The following is a 25,009-nucleotide window of genomic DNA, read 5'->3' as shown; positions in this document are numbered from 1 at the left end:
TTTTCTTGTTATTTGTTCAACCTTCTGCCTGATATCTCCTTATGTTTACAAATTTACGGCCGACCCCGTGGTGAAGGGATATAATGCCTGCCTCTTACCCGGAGGCCCCGAGTTCGATTCCCGGCCAAATCAGGGATTGTTACCTAGATCTGAGGGCTGGTTCGAGGTCGACTCAGCCTACGTGATTACATTTGCGAGCTATCGTACGGTGAGATAGCGGCCCTGGTCTAGAAAGCCAAGAATAACGGCCGAGAGGATTCGTCTTGCCGAACACAAAACACCTCGTAATCTGCAGGCCTTCGGGATGAGCAGGGCCAAGGCCAAGCCCTTCAGGGCTGTTGCGCCGTGCGATTTTTACAAATTTATGAGACATAGTAGCAATTTAATGTTGCCACATGTCAGTACTTTTAAAAGAGTAGGCTCCGGTCTGAACGGTAGTCCAATATTAGAACAGAAACTTACATACTTTCTGGAATACATAAAACATAAAGTTCAAGGTTTCGAACAGAATGACAAATTGGTAACATCGATGGTAGGTGAAATTCTCATTAAACCATACATGAACTTCAAGGGAGGAAACATTGTAGGCTCATGTGCAAATACTGCCAGTGATGCTACGTCAGCTTAGATGTTAGGCCTATGCTAATATTATACGTGCTAGTTTTCTTTTAAGATCATGTAATGCCTATTTAAATTGAAATATATTTGTAACATCCTGTTGTGCTGTTAGCGATTCGGCCTAAGTAAGTTAACATTGCAAGATGCTGCCGTGTTTTACAACTGTTTGCTGTTTATCTTTAATGGCAGAGTCACTAAAATACGGTAATAACGACAGTATAATTCAGTATACTTCAAAATTTAAACGCTATTTGTCAGTGAATAAATTATTCCACTGGCAAAAAATATTAAAATCATGTCTGTGTTTAACCATGTTCCGCGTTTCTCTGCATTGCCATCGCCTCCGTAGCGTGACGTCACCACGCTGTTGTTAGGCCTTATTATCTAGGAGGTGTTGCTTAGGTACATTATGGGTAGAACTGTAGGTCAGGTTATGTACGGACTGATTTCCTTGGTAAGAAGCCATTTCTTTGTGGATGGAAGGCTTTGAAGGCGCCCTGAATTACGATGTTCAACTGTTGGTTATTGATATCCTAAAGGTTTTCTTTACGTAGAACAGAAAATAATCAAGTTCACTCTAATTAAATAAAATTATGTCGAGTCCAGTCCTCGAAGTTTACACTGAGTCGTAATACTCACATTTAGTCCAGTATTTGTATTGAGAAAGGACCTGAAGTATGTTTATTTAGGTAAAAACTGGCACACATCAATAACACTCATTCACTGCCACCTAGATCTCGAGGATGTCTTTATAAGGCAAAAGAAAGCAATCAGATGCTTACAGGGAATTTCAGACAAGCAATCATGTAGAGCCTTTTTCCAAGAACTGGGAATAATGGCTCTTCCCTGAATATATGCTTACAAATGCGCAATGGACGTAAAAGAAAACCTGATTAAATACCCATTAAGGAAGGAGGTATATCAACATAATACAAGAAGTAGTAATGATATAGACACTACTCATATTGGATTAAAATACCATAACTACACAGGATGGATGCCTTTGCTGGCAGGACCTAGTGTTTACAGTGCACTGTGTCTTCTGGTATGGGCTAGAGCAATTTTGTTACTTTCATTGATCTGTCTCTGCCGTATCCTTGGCTTTGACAATATAAAAGTGACTGACAATATAAAAGTGACTGAGGTATGAGCGATGCTAGTAATGTCATTCCTTCTGTAGCCAGTCCCTGCTATGAATGGTGTGAAAATGTTGCTCATAGGGTCGGTTGGTGCATGCATTTCAGTGGGCTTGGCAGACTGATATGTTATAGCAACTTCTGGGTCGGTGAGGAAAGCAACGGGAAACTACCTCACTCCTCATTTCCCTAGTACGCCTCTTCAGTGATGCCTAGGCCATCTATGACAGCTGATGGCAGAGCTGTTGAGGATTCAACCAGCCTTAGGGCTGAAGACTGAACATACATACAACTACACAGGAATGATACTCTTTAACAAGATCCCATTGGTATTAAAGAGATATGACTGTGAAATACTTTCAAAACACTAAACGCTGGCTGATGAGAAACAGCATTTACAATATACAGGTATTTGAAGATAAATTAGTAAAGATGTATACATGTATAAATGTCTAAATATATCACTTGTAGTATAGCATAAAATATTACTGTATAGTATATATTTCAAGGGAATGAAGGATGTTTAATAGTATACGCATAGTCATAATTTTTAAGAGTATATTTTTTTTTATGGACTGGGGGACTTTTGTCTATTACAATGCACATCGTTTAATGACAATACATCCTATTCTATTCAGGTATCTGCGATGACTGCAGGAGGGATCAGCTCCGCGGTGACTCACGCTGCCCTTGAACCCTGTTTGTCCACCCACTTTAAGAATGGGATTCCCATGTACTGTTAACAGGAATTATCATCCTACCAAAGAACAAATTTTCAAAGTACAGCACCGATCCTTGCTCGGTTATCCTATTTGGTGTCATCGAGAATGGAATTCATTACTTTGCAGGATTAACTAAATTTAGTCTACAACAGTTAGAGGTTTTATAAGCACCGAGGAAACAAGGTACGCTCTACAGACACCAAAATAAATCCCAGGGAGTCCAAAAATAACAACACAACGAAACGATATTATTTTAGATGAAGATAACATACGCAAGACCAATGACATTATCTTTCTTCTTGGAGACAACAGCGATCAATAAATAATATTAGTATTTTCAAGCGCAAAGGGAAGAGAATATCTCAAAGCGCATAGGACATTTCTAATGCACTAGTGGCCTGTCGCAGCAATAGCTGCGAACAAAGACTAAAAATTAAACTGATGATACAGGAAGCATGAGAAAGGTAACGGAAAATATACTTAACTCCATTACGTAGTTGTGCATTAGGAAGGCTGGGATGTATGGCCTTAACTTGCTGTTACCAAAAACTACTAAAATGTTCGCATTCCCAGCAGATTTAAAACCGACTGCAGAAACGATGACTAATTTTAAGCCTTAGACGACGTCCACCTAAACAACGTCTAAGTTACGCACGATGTTCCTTGCATAAACAATGTTCAACCGGTGTTGAGCTGGACGTCGTCTAAATCATCAATATCGATTCGAAAATGAAAACAACTCTTTGCTTATCCCAACCAATGAAATTCGTCTGTACGCTCGCAAGACGGTAGTCAGCTGTAGTATTCGTACACATTACACAAATATGGCTAAGCATTAGCATGACTTGCCCACAGATAAGAAGATCGCTTTCGGTGGAAATGAACTCTTATAATCATTATAATTGAGACTAAAGCGACACGCTACCGCACGAGGTAGTGTAGCTTTGATTATAGTGTTATGTTGAAAGGAAGATGACACTATGTAACCGAATGAGATATACGGGCCATACATCTTTAGCTTGCAGTATGGAGATCGTAAGTTCGAAACACACCTTCGGCAGCCCTAAAGATTGTTCTCCGTAGTTTCCCATTTTTTTACACCAGGCAAATATTGGAGCTGTTGTTATGGCCACGGTTCATCCTTCGCAGTCCTTGCCTTCTCCTATCTCATTGTTGCCCACAACTTATCTGAATTAGCGCGACGATGATCCATAAAAAAAACACACAATCGACTCTGTAGCGTCACTATTATGTGTGCTTGCTTTTCAGTAAATATAACACAACTGAATCCCTCCAGGTTGATGTATGTGACAGCCCTCTGACGATTAGGACAAGTTTTTCTGATATGGATGTGGTCGATGTGATCTATAAATCCAGAGAAATTATCCCAAGTATAATAAAATATATAGATTGCCAAAGAACTGTAGTCAAGCTGACAGTTTCCGGACTGTCCCTTGTGTCATGCTCCAGAGACAAGTCCCTTATATTATCTCTTGAAAAGTGAAATCGTATTTTAAACTTACCTTCCCGTACATTTCAAATGAACTGCTGCGATTTCACAGCAGACGAGCTACAGGAGGCCGCCGAACTAACTTTTCTACCCGGAATCGTCTCAACATAATACAAAATATGTTTCATTGTGTATAAACTGTAAATGTGATTTACTCCTAAAATTTGAGGTTAAACAGTGTTCTCGATAGAATTAAAAATATGACCGGTAGAACATCGTTGTTAGGCAGTGTCTTAAGTGATAGATAACGTCTTTGCAATACGGCAGTCATACCTAGACATTTTGTTTTTGCTAGTTGTTTTACGTCGCACCGACACAGATAGGTCTTACGGCGACGATAGGACACGAAAGGGCTAGGAGTGGGAAGGAAGCGGCCGTGGCCTTAATTAAGGTACAGCCCCAGCATTTGCCTGGTGTGAAAATGGGAAACCACGGAAAACCATTTTCAGGGCTGCCGACAGTGGGGTTCGAACCTACTATCTCCCGAATACTGGATACTGGCCGCACTTAAGCGACTGCAGCTATCGAGCTCGGTAGACATTGTTTAACCGTAACCGTCGTCTAAATACCGTTTCTGCAATCGGCCTTTAGTTTCTATTTTAACTCTATTACGTCCAATTGAACTAATATTAACATTATTTATTTATTTATTTATTTATTTATTTATTTATTTATTTATTTATTTATTTATTTATTATCCACGAAAAAGCCCTACTTTGTCTAACATATTAGGGCTGTAGGTTATAACTAGTTGCCTTAAATAGTACAAACATATAATACAAAATTTTTGAAGTGAGTGATTACACACACAAATTAACTAAACTGGGAGAAAAGGAAGAAAATGTTCTTAAATTTTTCTAAAATAAACTGCAGAAACTTAAAAAATTCATTCAAACAACAGATATTGTGAAATATCCTAAAAATAGGTTTTACTAACATTACTGTGCAACAGTTTAAGTGTTGTTCCAAAATATATCTAGCTTTGCTGAAGAATGGACAATCAAAAATAAGGTGAGTTGCAATTTCTTCATCTCCACAAACACAACTGTTATGACTACTAATTTTGAATTTATATAAATAAAATTTACATTTTCCGTAACCCGAAAGAAACTGAGTGCTGGTGAAGTTTGGTTTCAATAAACTGCAGTCCAAACGGTCCTGTGCCGTGGAAAAAAAGATTATTCTTGTAACCTCACCCTTATTACTTGAGTTCCACAGCTTTGATCATTCACTGATTGTGAATTTATATAATTCACGTTTCATTTTTGATATAGGGGCTGTTTTGTATACAGTTTCATTGTCACAAAATGTTGCAAGTTTAGCAAGCTCATCTGCTCTTTCATTACCTAATAGACCTTCATGCCCTTTAACCTGGATTCTGTGAATATAATAACTAAAGTTCCATTTGATGATGTAATAGGATTAATACAGAGTGGGAAAAGTAAAACTGGCCCGGGAAATATTTACAATATTATATTGTTTTGTTTTAGGTTTGCTTATCTTTATTTGTTATTTGTCTAGTAAGTTGAGTAGGAAGAACTTGTTTAGGCTTGGAGATTCCACAGGGTCAAACATGGAGGTAAACTCTGTACAGACACTTTGAAATAAAGAAATATTTACAATAAGACTGGCCGGGAGATTGGCCCTTGTTAATGAACATCACAGAAGATGCTGGAAATGGCCACTGTTAACACCGATGTAGTGCTGTGCTCTATTTATCAAACGTTGAGACACGGTTAGCAGCCCTGCCTGAGGAATAGCAGTAAATAGGGTTTTAAATGTTCTGCTGTAGCTCTTCCAGTTTGTGACGATTATTGGGGTACATCTGACCCTTCAATTTGGCCCACGGGTAAAAATCACAGGGAGAGAGATAAGGCGATCGAGGTGGCCACTTGATTGCACTGCCGCTGCTGACTGTCCTCTCCTCACCGAACACCTCATGCACTCGTGACAAGGTTGTCAAGGCGGTGTGTGCTGTAGCTGCTTCTTGCTGAAAATATCCATGCAGTCGCTCTTCTTCTGTGAGTTGATCCACACATGGATTAAACAGTGTCTGGACATACCGGTTGAAAGAATCGTGTTACGATAGGGACACCAGACAATTCACACTTCACACCAATCTTGAGATTATGCAACGGCTTTTCCACGTACTGATGAGGATTTTCTGATACATTATGGCGCGTATTTTGTGAGTTCACGTACCTCGACGGGCTGAACCAGGCCTCATATGAAGAAATTAAAAAGTGAGGGTTCAAAAGTTCTGACTCAACTTCACTCAGAAACCGCCGGCAGAAAGCCAAACACGCGAAGGTTCGTCTGGACGCTTTAACGCATGCATAACAGTAAATTTGTAAGAATACAGATTCAGGTCCTTTTTGATAATGTTTCGACACTACGATCACTTAATTTTGAAAAATGGCATTGAGATTTCGTCGAACTTCGTTCCAGGTTTTCCTTCACTCGAGCAATGTTTCCTGGTGTTCGAACACTTTTCGGATAGTTACGATTTTTATTCGCTATACAGCCCGTTTCGCGCCATTTTGTCTCTAAGTTTTGCATCGTTAAGAGTGAATTGTAAGCTAAACTACATTCAAATTAATGCAATACTAAATACGTCGCACGCCTTGTGTACTGCCATCTTTGAGCGGTTAGCACAAATATGTCTATGTTTTTCATTGTCTTTTTTCACTATCGCTCTCTCTCTCTCTCTCTCTCTCTCTCTCTCTCTCTCTCTCTCTCTCTCTCAAAGTACATTTTTTTTACTACACGCTTTACGTCGCACCGACACAGATGGGTCTTATGGCGACGATAGGATGGTAAAGGGCTAGGAGTGTGAAGGAAGCGGCCGTGGCCTGGTGTGAAAATGGGAAACCACTGAAAACCATCTTCAGGGCTGCCGACAGTGGGGTTCGAACCCACTATCTCCCGGATGCAAGGTCACAGCTGCGCGCCCCTAACCGCACGGCCAACTCGCCCGGTTCTCAAAGTACAACTCGCTGCATATGGCTTGCGTTTCGTCTACATATCAGTCTCGCTCAGTCATTCCGTTCAGGTCCAGTATTGGGTTAAAAGCTTAATTTGGACATGGCAAGTCATTTCCCTGTTTTCCCTGTATATTTCCTGTTTTTATATTTATGTGTTTTCCCTGACTTTCCAGAAAATGGGTACCCTATGCATGCATGGTTTTTTCTTCTTGTGTTTCATTCTACGCATATTATAATACTAGCAAGATACCCGTGCTTCGCTACGGTATTATACTGAAATTTATAATTGAATGCTTATTGTTTTAGATATATAATCCGCCGAAATTCGCGAACTGACTCGTTTTCTGCGAGAATCCACCAACATTCCCGATCTGACTGGTTTTCTATCATTTTACGGCACGTTTCCTCCCATTTTTCAATCTTCCTTTCCAGCAATCGATTTCGTACTTCCCGGGCTAGGCTCAGGTATTCCTCCCGGTCAGTTGGGTCCGTAAATCTTTGCCATCTTTTCCTATAATAATTTTTAATATGGATAAAATCCTTCAGGAGATCTGGCGTGGTGTCATATTGGGTGCCTAGAAGGCACTGAACCCGCGGCCGGACTGCATTCTTAGTCATTACCCGTCCAGGAGCCGTTTCCAGCGCGGTCCGCACATTTGACGACGGTCCGGAACATTATTATTATTATTATTATTATTATTATTATTATTATTATTATTATTATTATTATTATTATGTGTTGCTGGAATGGATAATGACAGGAAAACCGGAGTATCCGGAGAAAAACCTGTCCCGCCTCCGTTTTGTCCAGCATGAATGTCACATGGAGTGAACGGGATTTGAACCACGGAACCCAGCTGTGAGAGGCCGGCGCGCTGCCGTGGATCCTTATAAGTACATTAAGAACAGTAAAATCAATTGGTCTCACCTCCTTCTACACCCCACCGCCGTTAAGTTTATTTACCGGCACACCCCCACTCCCAAAAAAAAATTAAAAGAAGGCATGTTTCTTATGTTTAAAGAAGATTTCAAACACCAATGTTCACGTCTATTACCTTCAGTTTTGAGATATAAGTATCCCCATAAAAATAATTTACTTTTTTCACTTCATTTCACACTACTCCCCCCCCCCCCAAGTGAATTTTCCCGCAAAAATACTTGTTTCTTTAATAGTAAAGGATCTTCTAAATACCAATTATCACGACTCTAACTTCTTCAGTTTTTGATTTATGTGTCCTCATGAAAGGAATTCAACTCCTTTACACTCCCGCCCTCCAAGATGGTTTCCCCCAAAACGCGTTTTTCTTTGTTTTTAAAGGAGATCCAAATACGAATTTTCACGTCTGTAACAACTTTAGTTTTTATTAGATGTATGTATTCTCATTCAATTCAATTAATTTTTCAATTCTTTCACCCCCCCCCCTTCATTGGATTTTCCGAGAATACGTGTTTCTTTATTTTTAAAGCAGATTGCAAATATCAAATTTCACGTCTGTAACATCTTCATTTTTGAGATATCAGTAGCCTAATTAAAATAATTCAACACCATTTTCAGTCACTTTTACCCCCCCTCCACCCAAGTGGTATTCCCGAAAGCTAACAATACACGTTTCTTTATCTTTAATAGAGATAAAAAAATACCATTTTTCACTTCTGTAACATGTTAAGTTTTTTGAGATAAACTGTAAAAATTCTCATTTTAAAATTTCACCCCTTTTGAGTTCCCCTTAAGTGGAGTTTCCAAACACAAATCACCTATGTTTCTTTAGATTTACAGGAGATTCCAAACACCCACTTTTTACGTCTGTAACATTTTACGTTTCCAAGATAATCTTTCAAAAAATTCACCCCAATTTGTCACTTCTGTTTAACCGCCATTAATAGGATTTTCCCAAAACTAAAAAAATACGTGTTTCTTTATTTTTAAAGGAGATCCCATATACAAATTTTCAGTTCTGTAATATCTTCCGTTTCTGAGATATATGTATCCTCATTAAAGGCATTCAACCCATTTTTTACCCTTTTACACCCCTCCTATTGGGATTTACAGGAAACAAAAAAATACGTGTTCCTTTATTTTTAGAGGAGATTCTAACTACCAATTTTTACAACCGTAAATTTTAAAGTTTTAAGATGTAGACACATTCATTTTAAAAAATTCACCCCCCTTTTCACCCCTCAATATTTGGATTTTCCAAAAACGAAAAAATACGTGTTTCTTTACATTTAAAGTAGATCCCAAATACCAACTTTCAGGTCTGTAATATCTTCAGGTTCTGAAATATAAGTAGCCTCATTAAAGGCATTCAACCCATTATTCACCCTTTTACACCCTTCCTATTGGGATTTTCCGAAAACAAAAGAATACGTGTTTCTTTATTTTTAAAGGAGATTCTAAATACCAATTTTTACATCTATAAACTGTAACAGTTTTGAGATACAGATACACTCATTTTAAAAAATAACCCCCTTTTCACCCCCCCCCCCATTAGTTGGATTTTCCAAAAACAAAAAATACGTGTTTCTTTATTTTTAAAGGAGATCCCAAACACCAATTTTCAGGTCTGTAATATCTTCAGTTTCTGAAATATATGGAGCCTCATCAAAGCCTTTTTCACCCCCTTTTCACCCCTCCTATTGCGATTTTCCGAAAACAAAAAATACGTGTTTCTTTATGTTTAATGAAGATTCTAAATACCAATTTTTACATCTGCAAACTTTAAAAGTTGGGAGATATAGATTCACTCATTTTAAAAATTCACCCCCTTTTCACCCTCCCATTAATTGGATTTTCCAAAAACAAAAAAATACTTGTTTCTTTATTTTTAAAAGAGATCAAAAGTACCAATTTTCAGGTCTGTAATATCTTCAGTTTCTGAGATATAAGTACTGGTATACTGATTAAGGGCATTCAACCCATTTTCCCCATTTTCACCCCTTTGCACCCCTCCTATTGGGATTTTCTGAAAAGAAAAAAATACGTGTTTCCTTATTTTTAAAGAAGATTCTAAATACCAATTTTTACATCTGTAAACTTTCGAGATATAGACACACTCATTTTAAAATTTCACCCCTCTTTTCACCCCCTTAGCGAAGGAATATCCAAAAATCCTCTCTTAGCGAGCACCTACATCTTAATATGAATATATCCCCAAAATTTCATTTCGTTACGTCCAGTAGTTTTGGCTCTGCGATGATGAATCAGTCAGTCAGTCAGTCAGTCAGTCAGTCAGTCAGGACAAGTTATTTTATATATATAGATATAAAATGGTTCAAAATCTAGGAGCAAAAATGAGAAATTTCGAGGACAAATATGTATGTAATATGTATGTTTCCATATCAAAGCAAAAATGAAATGCTAACATATCGTTCTTCCCTTCTTACGTAGATTATACGAGAAGGAAAAAAGAAAAAACATGCACGCAGCGGGACTTGAACCTGCACTCCCTCGATTATTAAACTTGGACCCACTGAGCCACATGCCCGTTTACTTTTTTAATATTTAGTTAATATAAGGAACTTGGAATCAATCAAAGCTGATTTATTCGAGAATGCTTGAGCATCTGGCCCATGCGTTGGGACATTCATATTCGAGGGGTCACCTTTCACGTACTTACGAAAAAATCACTGATGTGAAGGTCCCCGTGACACCATCCAAACAAAGGAAATCATTTCGGTTGAGACTTCAAATACTGTAGATTGCCTACCCACATACAATATAATTTAATAGATTTGCAATTTCCATTTTGAGAATGTTTTTTTCCTTTTCCTCTTCACGACATTTTATCCTAAAATTCTGGCTGTCAAATATTGTATGTACTGATGTATGGTTTCATATTTCACGGAAAATTAGCGCGAATAATTATAGAGTTGAGTGAGAGGATCTGTTTCATAATCCTCCCAGGGAAACAAAAGGGGTACACGTTCCGAAGAGTTGTGGTTTCTGTGAAAGAATTGTGGTATGAGAAATTAATTTTTGCCTCAATCTAAGTAGCTTATTATTTTCATGACTTTCTCCTTGATACTGGCCAAATGCGAGGCGTTAAATCTTTTAAGAAGCATGATAAATTTCAACTTTGTTTCATAATACAGCACTAGATACACAAAAGCTGGACCGTATGGTAACACAAGCTTATTATAATAGTTTTATTGAGTCCGATCCGAAGATATACAACTAATTATTCCCAAAGCTAACTAACAGATGCCTGTTGATCATGATAAGAATTGAGACCACCTCAACATAAGGATGGCGAAGGATTTAATGTTTCCACGCGCATGAGAAAATACGCATTTGTTTTTCAAATCAAGGCGATAAAAGCCCAACAAAAAAATCTACGAAGAATATTCAACAGATAAAATAGTAGAGTATTTCCAAAGAAAAAATGGGTTCTACTTCCATGCAGGGCCAGAGAAGACTTTTACCATAAGTGTGACATATTTTGTTTCTGGTAATTTACATATAAATGTTGTGAAAAAATAATCAAGCTTAAACGGTAAATAATACACTGATATAGAGGCACTGATTATTTTAAAATAATTTTAATGATGTTCTTCTGATATTCAAAAGGCTCAATTTTAACATATAATCACCTACTAAACGCAACAGAAAAGTACCAATGTGTACATGCAATTACATGCAATTTATTTTTCATTGTTTTAAAATTTCATTATTGTCGTTCTTAAAATTGTGCCTCTTATTAAGCTATTATTATTAAGCTAAAGTGATGCTTTTGAATTTGAAAATAATAAATTACTTAGAATGAGGTAACAGAGAAACCACATCTCTTCGGGCAAACTTCGATAAACCGGGCGAGTTGGCCGTGCGCGTAGAGGCGCGTGGTTGTGAGCTTGCATCCGGGAGATAGTAGGTTCGAATCCCACTATCGGCAGCCCTGAAGATGGTTTTCCGTGGTTTCCCATTTTCACACCAGGCAAATGCTGGGGCTGTACCTTAATTAAGGCCACGGCCGCTTCCTTCCAACTCCTAGGCCTTTCCTATCCCATCGTCGCCATAAGACCTATCTGTGTCGGTGCGACGTAAAGCCCCTAGCAAAAAAAAAAAAAAAAAAAAACTTCGATAAACTGGACACCACGTCGAATTATTTCTCTCCTTCCCAAAAGTTTATTATCAAAGAAAACAATGCTTCATGAAGTGTAACTATAACGTGGAATTTAATGAGTGTCTTAAATTAAATTCAACTCGCAACGGACTTGTTCCTAATTCAGTAAAGCACCAGGAATAAATGGGTGACTTTCCTGCGGTCGATGTTTATTCTCGATTCCTTCGGAACAAAAATTGTAGTAAATATTCCAAATCCTTCCCCTCCAGGAAAAAGCACTAAGATTCCGTTCCATTAAAGTCTCTTTTTATTCGAATTTTATAACATACCGTCGACCGAAAATATCTAGATACATACTTAAATAGCCATTTCCCTACGTTTTTAGGTAGAAGAAACAAAAACGTTTTTAAGATCACTTATTCAATCTTACAAGAATAAAGATTTCAGTATGACATGAATGGTAGGGAAAAGATATACCTAGCCAATACACAAATTTTAAACAGATACAGTACTTCATATACTTGACAGTTCAAAGTCAGTGAAAAGTGTGACGCAATACTGCGTGTCCGGTTAAGGAATATTTGCTATGGAGGGACTCGGAGTACACTAGAAGATAACTCAAACTATGAGGGAAAAGGGCTATATGCGGAGGGAATCAAACCCTGATTTTCGGAATGTAATCAGCGTTACACAGAATAAATAGTGTGCTAAAATTATAAGCAGCACTCGAATACACACTGGAAATATACTTCAGAAGATACTTAGCACTATTACCACTATAGCCTATAACTTACCCTCATTGTGTAAAAGTTCCCAAATGATTCTTAGAAAAATGCTCACCGAGCTCGATAGCTGCAGTCGCTTAAGTGCGGCCAGTATCCAGTATTCGGGAGATAGTAGGTTCGAACCCCACTGTCGGCAGCCCTGAAAATGGTTTTCCGTGGTTTCCCATTTTCACACCAGGCAAATGCTGGGGCTGTACCTTAATTAAGGCCACGGCCGCTTCCTTCCCACTCCTAGCCCTTTCCTGTCCCATCGTCGCCGTAAGACCTATCTGTGTCGGTGCGACGTAAAACAACTAGCAAAAAAAAAAAATGCTCAATTCACTGCTCCCTTGTGCTTAAGAGACAAGCAGAGGCTGTTCATGCAAGAACCTACATAGATACGTCCTTAGAAAAGGACTTTGGCACTATCTCAAGTATTATAACAAAGCATTTGATCTAAAGGACCTATATCCGACGAAGAACATTCACGGGGTGAATAATGGAAATGTAAAGAAAAACTTAAATGGAGCACAGACTAGGGGTGGGGAGCGTAACTTGCAAAGCATGCTCTTTACAGAAAGAAAAAAAAAAAAAAAAAAAGGAATGCTCCTACCTCGTTGACGCCACTGGTGAGGTTGAGCACCTCCTCCTCCAAGGTACGCACACGTCGTTCCGCCCCCGAGAGCTCCTGGAGGAGCTTGGTGTCGTTACTTTTGGCCATCTGCGAACGCAGTGACTCAACATAACGCTGTTCCTTCTCTAGCATCAGTCGTAACGTGTGAACTCGCTGACACTCCAGTTGGCGTTGTTTGGCGTTCTGCAAGCAAAGCGGGAGGTGGCGTTCAGCAGCAGGCAAAAAGCAGCCAAGCAAGCACACGTTCGCATAGCAAACACAATGAACATCATGCAATTTCAAATATTTTATAAAAATATAAAGCAAAACTAATATCAGATTAAATGTATACAAAGACTTCATTTTTTTATTTCTCAATTTGAAGAACAAAGATCGTTGCCGTGATGAGTTTCGTGTATTTCTTAAGTGTTTCTGATATACTATACTGATTTCCAACAGAAATGATCGCCGAAGAGTGACGGTGCGCTCAGAGTAGCCTACGTAGAAACAAGCAACAGACAGACAGACAGACAGACAGACAGAGAACATCATTTTATAAATTTTTCCACAGTTAGTTATATCTGTTCAACGTAGCAGTAATAAATAGAGAAATATTAAATGACAACCTACAGTCAGCCAATAAAATAAAAATCAAAGATTAAACCCATGGTAGCAATATCAGATAACATATAGGCCTACTGTACTACGGCTATGGCTAACTGGGTAGCATAGCGGCCTTTGGCCCAAGCGTTCGATTTCCGGCCGGCTCGAGGAATTTAACACCCATGGGTTAATTCATCTGGCTCGGGAGATGGATGTGTGTGCCGTCTTCATTATTAGAATTCACGCCAGGTACGGCGCCATCTTCACAGATGCGCTGGTCGCCTATAGGAGTCAACTCGAAAAGACCTACACCAAGCCTTTCCGCAGGCAGGAAAAAAATAAAAACTATATAATTTCTATTCGAATTTTCTACGAACTGCGTATTATGCTTTGAAGTGGCACAAATTTACTTATCGCAAAGGACAGAGATGAACTGATATAGGGACATGGAAAGGGAAGAGAGAGGGTATGTCACGAACAGACTGAGGAAACTGAGCCTATTCAGCTGGTGAATTAATCGATAAATGAAACTTTGAACGCCTTCTTTGATCTCTCTATGGTATAATAGCCATGACTGCCCCTCTTACATTATCTTACTAACGAGCGAGTTGGCTACACGTTTTGGGTCACGAAACTGTTATCCTGTACATCTGTTTGTTGTTGCTGATGTTGTTGGTGTAGCGATTTTGAGAGGTTTGATAGTATACATGATGCGGAGACAATATGCATAATGTTTTGGAATTTTTGCCTGTCTTTCATTCGTTTTGGACTGAACAAAAGGAAACACTTCCAAACCATTTATCGTGAAACTTGTCAGTTTTAAAGTAGAGACATCCAGAATTTCCTTGCACTTGCTTTATCTCAATCCGTTACGTAGGAGCTGAGAAATGACAGTATTAACCTCGAGAATACTGCCTCTCAGCCGGAGAGAAGCAACGAGTTCAGCGACTTCCCTCACGAGTCACCAATACCAGGCCCAAGACCACTGTTGGTTTCGTCCTAATAACAGTAGTGGTGTTTGGTCATTTCTGCCTTCTGCTCGCCGTGTAGAAAGCAAAGTCATTCGAAATTTTTGGTCTTTTCTGATTGCCACTTCACTGAAACCTCTGAATTTAATTTCGTTACACTCGTACCTCCTATGATAACTCTGGCGCCACACATCGATGTTGTGAGACTTCAATTAAAGTTGTGTACCATTTTTGTTTAATTTTACAATTTTCTACGTCGCACCGACACAGATGGGTCTTATGGCGACAATGGGATTTAAAAGGGGGGGGGGGGTAGGAGTGGGAAGAAAGCAGCCGTGGCTTTAATTAAGGTACAGCCCCAACACTTGCCAGGTGTGAAAATGGGAAACCACGAAAAAACGTCTTCAGCGCTGCCGACAGTGGGGTTCTCCAGAGGCCATTCCCAAACAAGGAATTGGAGGAGCCAGTACTAGCGTTTCTTGCCAATCGAGGAGTTGCAAGTCCATTCTCAGCAATTTTCTGTAGACTGATGGTTTCTCTACACGTCTATTCTCTTATTTCTGAAAATATTCAACTGTTATCAACAAATCAACAGAAGCCAACCTGTTCCAACATTACTAAAATATATGCAACTCGTTTTGATACAATTTCAAGATATCAGTTCTATAAATTACCGTACCTCAAATTAATTTCCACGGTAAAATCTATCATCACCGGGCGAGTTGGCCGTGCGGTTAGGGGCGTGCGGCTATGAGCTTGCATACGGGAGATAGTGGATTCGAATCCCACTGTAGGCAGCCCTGCAGATGGTTTTCCGTGGTTTCCCATTTTCACAGCAGGCAAATGTTGGGTCTGTAACTTAATTAAGGCCACGGCAGCTTCCTTCCAACTCCTAGGCCTTTCCTATCCCATCGTCGCTATAAGACCTCTGTGTCGGTGCAAAAAAAAAACCTATCATCAACGTTAACTGTCGTTTCACTCATTTCTGAGCGTCGTGAACCGATAATCAACGCTTCTCCATCCGGAACCGTTTTGAGCTCTTCTTAAGGTCTGCAGAAGAGGTAAAGGAGTGAGTTCCTTAATTCAGTCAATTCATCTGCACGCTGCCCTTCCACGAGACTTTGTACCTTCCTTGAATGATACATTTCTCAATACTTTCTCCATTTCTTCTCGTAATGTGTCCGAAGAACTCCTGACTGGCACGGGAAGGAAGACATTTGGAGATGCTGAATTGTTCAATGATGGACATATTCGTTGGAGTTTTTTTTTTCAGTCCACTGTAAACGCAGCATTGTGCGTCAACACCACATCTAGAACGCATTGAAGGGTAATTTGTCTATTAACTATACATATAACAAAATTCTAAAATTTGGTTGGTTTTTTCGTTTCTGATTGCATGTATTTCCATTTGTTCTGCCGTAACTCTTAAACCACTCGCCCTACTTCGGTACACGTACAGTATATTCAATGTGCACAGTACAGACTAAATTTCTAGTTTGATCTCTCAAGGGAACCAAGCAGCGATATAAAATGCGAAGCAAGTCAGACAAAAATGTGTGGTTGGGTTCTTTGAAATTGAACACGCTGCCTACACGGTTATTTATGCCTTTGCTGGCGAGATGTAGTGTTTACAGTGCACTATGTCTTCTGGAATGGGCTACATTTATTATTATTATTATTATTATTATTATTATTATTATTATTTTTGCTAGTTGCCTTACGTCGCACCGACACAGATAGGTCTTATGGCGACGATGGTATAGGAAATGCCTAGGAGTTGGAAGGAAGCGGCCGTGGCCTTAATTAAGGTGCAGCCCCAACATTTAAGTGGTATGAAAATGGGAAACCACGAAAACCATCTTCAGGGCTGCCGACAGTGGGGCTCGAACCCACGATCTCCCGGTATGGGCTAGAATAAATTTGTTACTTTCATTGACTTGTCTCAGTCTCATCCTTGGCTTTGACAGTATGAAAGTGACTGAGGTATGAGCGATGCTAGTAATACCATTCCTTATGCAGCCAGTCCATGTTATGAATGGTATGAAAATATGGGTGCGTGCATTTCAGTGGGCTTGGCAGACTGATATGTGAGCAACTTCTATTTCGGCGAGGAAGGCAACGGGGAAACTACCTTACTCCTCATTTCCCTTGTGCGCCTCTTCAGTGATGCCCAGGCCATCTATGACAGCTGTTGGCATACCTGTGGAGGATCAAACCAGTCTTCGGGCTGAATACCCAATACACGGTTATTTCTATTAAAAACGCTGCTTCTAACGATAACTGTACTTAGAATTCAATTTCTATCTATAAAGTTATATACATTTTCTTTCCAAGGAAAAGAACACTGCTGTGCTTTGGTTCATGCTGTATACGATGAAAAACAAACCAGCATGTACACTGTTAGTTTTCAGAACAAAAGGAACATATATACATGATACAGAATAATAATAATAATAATAATAATAATAATAATAATAATAATAATAATAATAATAATAATAATAATAATAATAATAATAATAATAATAATTGTACCGGGCGGTACACCTCCACTCCGCTAATTTAAAATGTGCGCCAGTTGAAACTCCTCTGCTGGAGGAAGTCTGAACTTTATCTACGCTATTAATTCTCTACTTTCTCAGAAGATGTCACCACGTGGAAAATTTTGAGTTTTTGAACTGTGTCATTTTTGATGTGGTTTTGTTTCGCTTGAAGTAAGAAGTGTGAACTTTCTCTTCTAGAGGACACTACTGAAGATCAACAATAGTGCAACCTAGTGCGGAGTCAAAGAACTATTTTGTTGGAGAAATTTTTATTTCAAATGTTTGTTCTTTGCTAAAAAAATTTTCAGTCTTTGGTTAAGTTGGCAATATTAACCCCTTCTTTCCCCTTGTTTTAAATCTAGCCTATCCCGAATTTCTTGAATTAATTTTCCACCAATTATGTGTTTCTTCTTAGTATTGTGTAGGGGGTTTATTGATCTACCAATAAAATCATCGCGGGAGGGTGTTTTCATTCCCCTAACGCCTAGAACCTTCTGCGAGAGTATTTAAACTGCTGATTTTAGGGTCTCCGGGCCACTTCTGTTCCATCTTTCAGTGTATAAAGTACATAGCAGGAGGCGGGAAGCGCCTCTTTCCTCGGCAGCGGTCATCAATAAGGTAATGGCCGATTAATAAATTCTTTCTTTGCTAGCTCAGCAGTTTAACTCTCGGGGCGGGTGCGAAGCGTTCCTCCATGTAACCTTTTCCTAAAATGTAACGATCTTTTCTTCTATTCTCTTTTAAGCTGCATATTGGGATAGAGAGTGCTAACCCTCTCGAGCTCCCACTCACATTGTCTTGAGGTGAACTTATTTTCTCAACCTATTCTTCGTTAATGTGAAACAAATTGCTCTTTTCTAAAGTCACCTCGGTAGTATGGGATTAGCCCTTGCATTAGTGGCCTAGAGCCAGATTAGGTTTTTAAAAACAAGTGTATTAGGAGTGCAAGATCGCCTCCTCTCAAATTGTTATTTTAGAGGTCATGTAATTGCCCATTTTTATTTAATAGACCTCAGTAGGTTGGGTACTTTACCCCTGTGTCTATGTCCAGTGAGGACAACTTGAAGGTGGAGTTTGGTGTGGCCTGGGAGAGGCTTAAATTTTGAGAGCGAGTGGCTCTTTGAAAATTGAGTGTTGTATGCCTCGTGGAGGCTTTTCTGTGTAATTTGGAGCAAGGGCTCCTAGGTATGAATGGGGTTTTCTGCCCCTCTGTTAAAACTCGCGTTTGGGGTAAAACTGAGCGGATTGTCCAAGCAGTGAAAATCAGGGCGCGAAGCCCCAATTCCTGTAAATATTGTAACTCCCCTTTTTGATTTGCTACTTTGTACCTGCCATACTTGTTATTTCTTTGTTTTTGAAAAGAAAATATAACCTTGTTAAATTTTAAATTAATTTTGCTTTCGTAGCTGGAGACCTATTCACACCCGCACCCTCTTTCACCTCTACCTACCACGGAAATCTCCGTAACAAGTGGTAGCAGAGCGTGGTTGAATGGGTCTCAATTTAGCCCCTTTTGACGGCTAAACATTGTTTGTTCCGAACTCTAACTATTTTCCCAGTTGCTGGAATTTTTTGAGTTTTTCAAAATTGTTCTGTCACCATGCCCGGCCCTCGCGATGTTCTCCATCTTAACTATCTGCGCAAGGAGGAGTTGATCTATGAATTGACTATTAGAAATGTACAATCTGGAGGCACGGTTGCAGTAGACACAAACAAGCTTAGAGAGTCCCTAGATTTGCCCATTTCCATCCCCAATTTGGGAGAGAAAGAAATTGACGACTCTCTTTCCACGATTACGGAGAATATTACTGGGCTAGCTTCTGTAGTTAGTTTTTTTGATGAAAATGATCCTTCTCCTAATCAAATTAAGCGTGTGCAAGCTAGGCTATATCATTTTTCGAATAGGGTTAACGATCTGTTGTCTCTAAAGTTGAATGACGTTCAGAAGAAGGAAGCTAGTACGCTGCTTGAAAATATGTCTGAATTATCTAGCAAGGTCACTCAATTGTTAACAGGGGAGGTTCCTCCCAAAAGCGATCTACCCACCACAGTGAATGCAGGTAGTGAGGAAGCGCCTCCCAAGGGAGAAGTTAATAGGATAACCGTTGCTGCTCAAACTATCCCTGCCCCATTGGACAACGAATCTGAACGTCGTGCATCATTGAGTAACATCCGTTCTGAATTAACTTCCTTGCCATTGAAACCTTTACCAACTATGTCACCCGGGTTTAGCAGCTTGCCTCATCCATTGGCAATGTTGCTCAGAGGTATCTCTAAGTTTTCCGTTAATCCACCAGTGATGTAATTTCTTTTTTAAGATTTCTAGTTGAATTTCAGGATCATGCCCTTGTGTTTTCTCTTTCTCCATGTCAAATTTTGCAAATTATCTATCCGTATGCTATTGGTATTCTCTCAGATAAAATCGTAAGAGCCATTGCCGAGCAATCATCTATTGAGGATTTCCATGCCCATTTGCTAGCTAACTTCATCCCGGCTAGGGCCAGGTCCTCCCTTATTCAGAAGTACTATTACCGTGTACAACGCCTGGATGAAAACTTGGCTGATTTCATACAGGACATTAAGTTTTATACTAGGGTGTTTGCTCTTCATTTCCCTGAGGATCAGATTGTACAAGCTATTGTGGAAGGGATTTCACCACCCTACAGGTCATATTTGTGTTTCGCGGCGTGCCCGCAAACTTTCTCTGAACTTGAAGCATTGGCCGTCTCAGCGGAAGGAGTTAGATACGCCGATTCTTTGCGTGTCGCGAAAGAACCCCCGCCTTCCTTTAGTAACACTCGGCCTCCACCTCGCCGACCAGTCAATCCCCGTAAATGTTATGCTTGCGGGTCGCCTGACCATCTGCGCAACAAGTGTCCACTGATCAAGTCAAGTGGGGCAAGGAATGGAGCCGGGTCATCACAAGGCTGTTTTAAATGTGGGGCTTTCTCACATATTGCCAAGAATTGTCCCTATTCGAATAGCACCCCCTCCTGCTCAACTTCTGGTGCAAATTCCACCTATGCCAATAATAAAAAGTGACTAGTGGCTTCGGCTGAGTCGACTAATCCATCTTCCCGAGACTCAGCCCCGGGTAAACAGGTTGTAAATTCAGGGAACGAGCAATTTTCAAATTCATCTTTTGAAGGTCCCAAAGAGTGTCTTAGGATTGCGGCGGATTCCCCCGCACCGGTCCCCTTTCTCAAAATTGAGTTAAATAACGAGCCTATAACAGCTCTCTTAGATTCAGGTAGTGTTTGTTCTATTATTTCGGCTGATTGGTATTCAAAATTGAAATCTGTTTGTAAGCTTCCTAACTATTGTTTGTCGACGATCCAATACGTTTCGGCTAATTCCTCTCCATTAGAAATTCTCGGTTCCTTATGTGTCAAAATTCGTATTTTTAAATTCACATGGAAAGTTAAATTGTTTGTGGCCAAGCTTTTGTCTTGCCCCATTATATTGGGAGCGGACTTTATTTCTCACACTGGTCTTGTGTTCGATCTTCAGAGTAGGTCTTGCACTTTCAAATTTGCCTCTAATTGTAATATCCCTCTATTAAAGTGTAATTCTGCATCATGTTCTTCTATTTCGCCTACCCAGGATGAGATGTTGTTAGACCTTAGACATCTACCTGAGGAGCAGGCTGATAGTATTCGCAAATTGTGTCAGTCGTTTCCCGAGGTGTTCTCTGATACTCTTGGTGTTACTGATCTTATTGAATACAAAATTGAGGTCACGGATTCGATTCCTGTCCGTTTTCCACCTTATAGGCTATCTCCACCTAAAATGAAGGCTCTAAAAGAAATCATCGATCAGATGTTGAAGGACGGTATTATTAGGCCCTCTAAGTCAGCGTATTCTTCGCCTATTTTTTTAGTCCCGAAACCCCAAGGAGGCTTCAGGCCTGTCATTGATTATAGGGCTCTCAATCGGAAGGTGGTGTTGCAATCTGTGCCCCTTCCTGATCTTCATTCTTGTTTTTCATGGTTTCGTAAGGCCAAGTTCTTACCTATCTTGGACTTGAATCAGGCCTACAATCAAATTCCCCTTGCCGAAGAGTCTAAATATCTTACAGCGTTTGCCACGGACTGGAATTTATACGAATACAACCGCGTGCCTTTCGGGCTCCCCACGGGAGCAGCTGTACTCACTAGGCTACTAGATAGGGTCTTCTCCGACATCAAATTTGAGTACTTATATCACTACTTGGACGATGTCGTCGTATTTTCAGAGACTTTTGAAGAACATCTAGATCATCTGCGAGAAGTTCTCGATCGCCTTCGTAAGGCTGGGTTAACTGTTAAGTTGTCCAAGGTTGCCTTTGCTAAGCCCTCTATGTCTTTCCTAGGGCATATTGTGTCACCGGATGGTGTAGCAGTCGATCATTCTAGAACACAGGCCATCCGTGATTTCAAACCTCCCAAGGACATTAAAGGTATCGCCAGGTTCATTGGTATGGTGAATTTCTTCAGGAAGTTTATTCCTAACTTCGCTAATAGAGCGGCGCCCTTAAACCTTCTTCGTAGGAAAGGCATCAAATTCGAGTGGGGACCTTCTCAACAAGCCGCTTTTGAAGACCTTAAATTAGCTCTTTGTAATGCCCCTGTACTTGCTATGCCTGATTTCTCGAAGAAATTCATTGTCCAAACCGACGCATCGTCGTCAGCGGTAGCTGCAGTCCTTCTTCAAGAGACTGAACTAGGGAGGGGCCCCATCGCCTATGCGTCTAGGACATTGTCGGCTCAAGAAGCCAAGTATTCCATCTATGAGCTCGAAGGTTTGGCAGTCTTATTCGCCTTAGAGAAGTTCCGTCTCTATCTGGAATATGTCAAATTCGACCTGGAGACAGATAATCAAGCCTTAAGCTGGGTCTTAGGTAGGCCGCGTCGTACTGGTCGTATAGCCCGCTGGGCCATCCGTATTTCTGCCTTCCAGTTTGATGTTAGACATATCAGAGGTACCGAAAATGTTGTTGCTGATGGACTCAGCCGTATGTTTTCTAACGACGTCGAGACCCACGAACCGGTCGACAGTTCATCACCTTCCGAGTCCATACTATCTAAGGTTAATGCCATCCTAACAGATGCTCCCATGCTCTTTAGGGATATCGAGAAATACCAACGTGAAGATCCGACGCTGGCTCCGATAATGGAAACCCTTTCTTCTGGGGAACATGTTGTCCCTTATGTTCTGAGGAATGGTGTTCTATGTTGCCCTTCGAGGCATGATAAGATGATGAAAGTTGTTGTTCCAGCGGTTCTTGTACCTATGATCTTCAAGTATTATCATGAGACCCCATTAGGAGGGCATCTTGGTATCTTTAAAACTCGTGAAAAGATTCGTGAAATGTTCATCTGGAAAGGTATGGACGGTGAAATCCGTGAACTAGTAAAGGCTTGTAAATCCTGTTTGCTTAGTAAACCGACCATGTCCACCAAGGTAGGCCTCTTGTCTTCTCAGCAAGCGTCGCGCCCCATGGAACGCCTGTATATTGATTATGTAGGACCATTCCGCCAGTCAAAGGGTAATGCCAACAAGTTCATCCTTGTGTGTGTAGATGGTTTTACCAGATTTTCTTGGTTATTTCCGACTACGCTGGCTACCGCTCAGTCTACCATTACTTGCTTAAATTCTATTTTTGCTTCTTTTGGTCCGTGCCAATATATTGTATCTGATAATGCTAAGGCTTTTACATCTAACTTATTTCGTAAATTCTGTTTTGACTTATCCATCTCTCATGTAACTACTTCTGCTTATTACCCTCAACCATCTCTGGCTGAACGGGTTAATCGTAATCTCAGGTCCGCACTTATTGCCTATCATCATGAAGATCATTCCAGGTGGGACACGTCCCTGCATTGGTTAGCTTTTGCTTTGAATTCGGCGGTTCATGAATCTCATAAGTTCACTCCAGCTTCCTTGATGTTCAAGTTTGTTCCCAACACGCCGCTCTCTAACCTTTGGTCTCTGAGTGACATTCTACCCGAGACAATAGATCCGGATAATATTAAAGATCTTTGGAAGAAGGCTAAAGCCAATCTTAAGGTATCTCATGAAAAGGTTAGGGAAAAGTATGATCCTGGACGGAGACCCACCACTTTGAAGGTAGGTGACCAGGTGATGGTCAAGAATTTTGTTCCCGCGGGCAAGCTTGCCCCCAGATTTCATGGGCCATGCATCATTCTCGATTTTCTTACGCCGGTTACATTGTTAGTAAGCAATCCAGCCACCGAGAGGATATTTAGGGTTCACCTGTCTCAGGTGAAACCGGTGTAAATTTTGTGTCAACTTGCTTCATATAATTTGATAGGAATATGAAGGTTATATTTTTTTTTGAGTTCCACTCTTAAGGCATTCTGCTCCTTCTATTTTATTTTATATGTAAGCATTTCTGTGAAACCTCCCCCGATTTGTTAAACTGCCATCCTGTCCTTGCCACGGCCATTACCACGCTCCCGTCTCCTGCTCCACTACACACAGTGGCTGGCTTAGATGAAATGCCATGGATATCTGTACGCCGCTGGCCCCTCAATCTCTCTACATGCCTGTGCCCTCAAAAGAAACATGATGGTCCAACACAATTCTGCCGCCTAGCTTTAATGTTTCAGTGCCCCCGCAGCCGCGCGGCGCCGCGCCGCAACTGGGTTTGAGGAAGGGCCCCCTCGGCCCCAGCGAGGACGACATGTGCACGGCGAGCCGGAGCTCTCCTCCCGGCCAAGGCTGATGTGCGGCGCACGACCTGCTACTTGCCCGCAGCCTGTATCTGTTCACCGCGGGCGCGGCGTGTTTCAACACCTCTGCTCCCCTCATAGTGCGGGCGAGCGGTATCTCAGGGTACTTCAGGGGTCCGAGCGGCCTCCTTTGGACGCAAGCTGCAACGGCCGGTCTGGCCATCCAACTTCATCAACCTCAACTACATGGACAGTTACGATAAGCAATGACTACACTCGGGAATTCAACAGCAATATTTGGTGGACATTGCAAAATTTTTCATCACTTTTAAGTATTAAAAGTTTATCCTCAGAATTCTACTTCTACAAACTTAAAAACTATTCTTCATCTGCAACAACAAATTTTGAAACTAAATCAAACCAAATTAAGAAAATCTTATAAATTATTTTGGCAATTAATCTCCATATCTACATCAAAACTTGGACCTTGTGTTCAAACAATTTCATGTGTCACCCCGGGAGGAACTTTAGGGGGGGGGGAGGTCTGTACCGGGCGGTACACCTCCACTCCGCTAATTTAAAATGTGCGCCAGTTGAAACTCCTCTGCTGGAGGAAGTCTGAACTTTATCTACGCTATTAATTCTCTACTTTCTCAGAAGATGTCACCACGTGGAAAATTTTGAGTTTTTGAACTGTGTCATTTTTTATGTGGTTTTGTTTCGCTTGAAGTAAGAAGTGTGAACTTTCTCTTCTAGAGGACACTACTGAAGATCAACAATAGTGCAACCTAGTGCGGAGTCAAAGAACTATTTT

At 40.5% G+C, this 25,009-nt stretch overlaps 1 protein-coding gene across 9 annotated transcripts in view; it reads right to left on the bottom strand.

The window, feature by feature from the left end:
• RhoGEF2 (Rho guanine nucleotide exchange factor 2) overlaps positions 1–25,009 on the bottom strand; it is a 1,252,673-nt gene that overhangs the window by 873,842 nt on the left and 353,822 nt on the right. For all 9 annotated transcript variants that reach the window (XM_067136513.2, XM_067136515.2, XM_067136508.2 and 6 more), the window contains exon 6: positions 13,408–13,611. In XM_067136513.2, the coding sequence (XP_066992614.2) occupies positions 13,408–13,611 (204 nt within the window). The remainder of the gene's footprint in view (positions 1–13,407; positions 13,612–25,009) is intronic.

This window comes from Anabrus simplex, chromosome 1 (genome assembly GCF_040414725.1).
Source record: "Anabrus simplex isolate iqAnaSimp1 chromosome 1, ASM4041472v1, whole genome shotgun sequence".
In the NCBI taxonomy this organism is placed as follows: Eukaryota; Metazoa; Arthropoda; class Insecta; order Orthoptera; family Tettigoniidae; genus Anabrus; species Anabrus simplex.
Note: the sequence above shows the minus strand (reverse complement) of the source record. Positions and strands in the feature narration are given on the sequence as shown.